The 3,711-nt window shown below is 25.0% G+C and overlaps 2 protein-coding genes across 2 annotated transcripts; both read right to left on the bottom strand.

The window, feature by feature from the left end:
• Window positions 1-1,036: 1,036 nt before the first annotated feature.
• Window positions 1,037-1,771, bottom strand: ENU1_143250 (hypothetical protein; the record flags this gene model as incomplete). Its single annotated transcript, XM_008860389.1, has 2 exons — window positions 1,037-1,447; window positions 1,538-1,771. The coding sequence occupies 2 exons, from the start codon at window positions 1,769-1,771 to the stop codon at window positions 1,037-1,039; spliced, it is 645 nt and encodes a 214-aa protein (XP_008858611.1).
• A 204-nt stretch (window positions 1,772-1,975) lies between these two features.
• Window positions 1,976-3,448, bottom strand: ENU1_143260 (hypothetical protein; the record flags this gene model as incomplete). Its single annotated transcript, XM_008860390.1, has 2 exons — window positions 1,976-2,129; window positions 2,184-3,448. 2 exons carry the CDS (start codon window positions 3,446-3,448, stop codon window positions 1,976-1,978), a joined length of 1,419 nt encoding a protein of 472 aa, XP_008858612.1.
• Between the last annotated feature and the right edge of the window lie 263 nt (window positions 3,449-3,711).

Consider the following 3,711-nt stretch of genomic DNA (forward strand, 5'->3'; position numbering starts at 1 on the left):
AAAAAATAAAGACAATCATTTCTTATTTATATCCAACTATTTATTCATAAAATACCAAAAGAGTTATAAACAAAACATTATATTCTTTCTTTTAATGATTATTTCTTCAATCCTTATTTTTTATTCATCTCTTATTCAAAAATACATAAATAAAACAATTTCTTTTATACCATTAAATAAATTCTTCCCTTTAATGTTCACTCATCCCTTTTCATTTCATTGACTCTTCTTCTTTTTGAATAATGAAATAAAAAAAAGAATTTACATATACAACAGTTGCAATTAATATTATTGTTGTTATTAAGACATGCAAAAAACTCTTTATTGTATAATTAATCAAAGAAATAACAGAAGTTCCTATATTATTTATATATTAGAAACCTACTGAAGTGTTTTTGATTTATTAAATTTATTTAGAGTAACTTTTTTATGAATAGAATGATATTCTTCCATTATTATTATCAACAAACTTTTACTGATAATATACTTTGTTATAAGAACAAACATTCAATACTCTATGTTTCATTATGACGTTATCTATTATCCATATTTTGACAACAACAGACAATACTTAAACTACCTACTCTACAATTTTGCATCATTTTTAAGTCTAATTATGCTTTGTTTTTTTTTGAATAATGTATTTTTATATAAAAACAATATATTTAAGCTACTTTCGTTAAATAGCAAAACTATCCATTCTGCTTTGTCATAACTAGCTTTATAGAGGAATGTTGTAAATACAATTTTATTAACCTAAATTCAACCATTCAGTTTAACACATTTTCTTTTGTGTCTTTAAAAATTACAAGAATAACACAATTCATCTATTAACACTTACTAAATACATTCTAAGAAATAGGTTGTTGAGGTAAGTATTTTTACTCTCATCAATAAAAACAAATATTTAATGAGTTTATCCTAAAAAAAAGTAATAAGAGAATTTTAGAAGTATAAAATTATTTTAGGTTATAACAAAAAATTAATAAAAAGAAACTAAATGAATAACAACTTGTTTGGTTTATAATAAAATACTTCATCCAAAGAAAATGTAAAGAACAGAACAGCCAATAATGACTAAAACACAAACAATAATTAAGACCATAATAATTTTATCTGTTGCTAATCTTCTGGCTATTCCATTCAACTCTTTGTTTGCAATGTCTAAAGTGGAATCAATTTCATCAACTAATTCAATACAATGATCTAGTTGTTCATTTTGTTGATCAAGTTGTAAAGAAATAGTACCACCAATTTGTTTTGCATCATTTATTTGATTAATAGCATTGTCAAGATGATTTTTATCCTCTTCTTGTATTTGAACAGCCAATCCTAATGCCTCATCAGCATTTAAGTCATCAACATTTACTTCCTTTTTATCTGTTGATAGTTCTTTAGTTAATTTCTGAGTTGCAGCATTCAACTCTCCTTCTAATTGTTTTACTTCCTTAAATATCAATTTCAGATACAATCTCAAACAAAAAAATAGTTTTCTTTAAGTTAATCAAAATGAAAGAACAAAATAAAAGAAACAAACAGCATTAAAATCAGAAAGTTTGGGATTTCCTTCTTTCTCCATTCTTCTAGACTCAATCTTCAAACTTGAAAGAATATTACGAGCATTTTCAAATCGACGTTTAGTTTGATTATATCTATTATTATGTTCATCTCCTTTTGTTCCTTTCATAGCTTCAATTTCATCATTACCTTGTTTAATATTAGTTTTTAATTCAGTTAAATAATCATCAATCTCAGGTGAATAACCACTCATTTTCCATTTTAAGTTTTTTCTTTTTTATTATTTTTTAGTTTATTGTTTTTCTATTTAATTTTGTTTGTTTTTTTTAGGTTTTTTATTATTATTTTTATCTTCTTACTTTTATTTTTAAAAATAATACCATTCTATTTTTAAGTTATTTGTAACAATGAAAAAAATAGTGAAACAGATAATAAATATATAAGAATATACAAAAATTCATTCATTCTGGACTAGTTTAGTTGCATAATCAATCAATATTTTCACATCAGTAAAGAAGAACCGTAATCCAATTTCAAACATTTCATAACTATTATTTAAACATACAGGAATAAATTGAGCTCTACCTATCTTCTTTGTTTCTAAATTTGTGCTATTAAATAAGTATTATTTATGTTTATTTTTTCATTTTAATTTATCAACAAACTAATAAGGAATAATAAGACCCGCATTAATTGTATTAGTGTAAATAATAAATCTATGAAGTGAAACTAAACAATACATAAAAAAGTCATCAGGTTTTTTCACATGGATATTAGGGAGTTGAAGAGGGTTAAGACTAAACTGTCTTTCTAACACTCTAATCATCCTCAGAATTGTGTCTACAATTAGTGCATATTTTTTTTTATTTCTAAACAGAAGAGTAGTGACTACAGCAGTTCCATTAATTGAAATATCATTGTTATTTATCCAATTAATATGAAACAAATGGTCAAAAGTCGTAGTAGAACTTAAAAATTTTTCAAGTCGTTTAACTCTAGAATTTTGTGGAATATGAAAAGCAATGACTGAATAACTACTATAATAAACTAGAACATTAAGTTGTTGGCAATGGCTTTGATGAATCATTGTTTCAATGTATCTTAACTGATTAACAATTATTTTTTGATGATGAAGTCTAACGTTTTGAATTTGTAGAGACGTTACTTCATCTGTTAATTTCTCAATCTCTTCAAGTTCTTTTTTAATGTCTTCATCTAAGGTTTCAGTAATTGAGTATTCTATTAATTCTTGATATTTTATCCTTTGTTTCCTAAATTCAGATGAGAGCATTGCCAATGTTTCTTCAAGTGCAGAGCTAATTACTTGATAACATTTAGAACAAATAGGAAATTCTATTTCCCAGATTTTACAAAGTGCAATTGTTGGTTCTACTACTGAAACAGGGTATTTAGGGAGATTGACTTGTTTATTTATTTTTTTCTCCTCTATTTGTTGTAATTCTTTTGTTGTTTCTTCAGTAACACTTGAGTATGAAAGGTTAAAATGAAATAGAGGTTCTTCAATTTCAGAAAAGATGGGTTGAGCGGATTGAGAAAACGAAAACAATGTTTTTAATCCACCTTTTCGTTTAGGAGGCAAAACACCTGTTTTCACTTTTGGTTTTAACACTACAGCGTTTTTGGGTATTGAAGACTGTGAACGCTCTTTTATTTCATTTGGATGAAATGTATCTTCTTCTGTAAAGGAACGTGGTTGTGTTCTTATTGGAGATGTAAATGAAGAATTACTTTCTTCCGAGCTATCATCATTAAACAAATTATTTTTTGGTTTTGTTTTGGAAATATTTGATAATCCATCTGTTTGAGGTGATGGAGAAAGAAAACTATCTTCAGGTGGGTCAAATAAATGACCAGTAAAGAGTAATGGACATCCACACACCACACAAAAGTAGATTTGTTTTTCTTCCATCAATTGTTTTTTTTCTTTTTTTAGATTGTTTTATAATTTGTGTTATTTTTTATGGGATTAATAACTAAAATTTAATCACGTTAATAAACTAAAAGAAGGATGAATTAATTCATAATAAGTTTTAAATTTTTATTGAATTATTTTTATGAGAAAATGAATTGATACGGATTAGGTTCAAGTTTTTATTATTATTTCAAGTATTTTTATCATTTAATTTTTTAAAATAAAATGATAAAAAAGAAGATGAACTTTTTTTGTTCATA

Source organism: Entamoeba nuttalli (assembly GCF_000257125.1).
Source record: "Entamoeba nuttalli P19 unplaced genomic scaffold asmbl_5941, whole genome shotgun sequence".
NCBI lineage: Eukaryota > Evosea > Mastigamoebida > Endamoebidae > Entamoeba > Entamoeba nuttalli.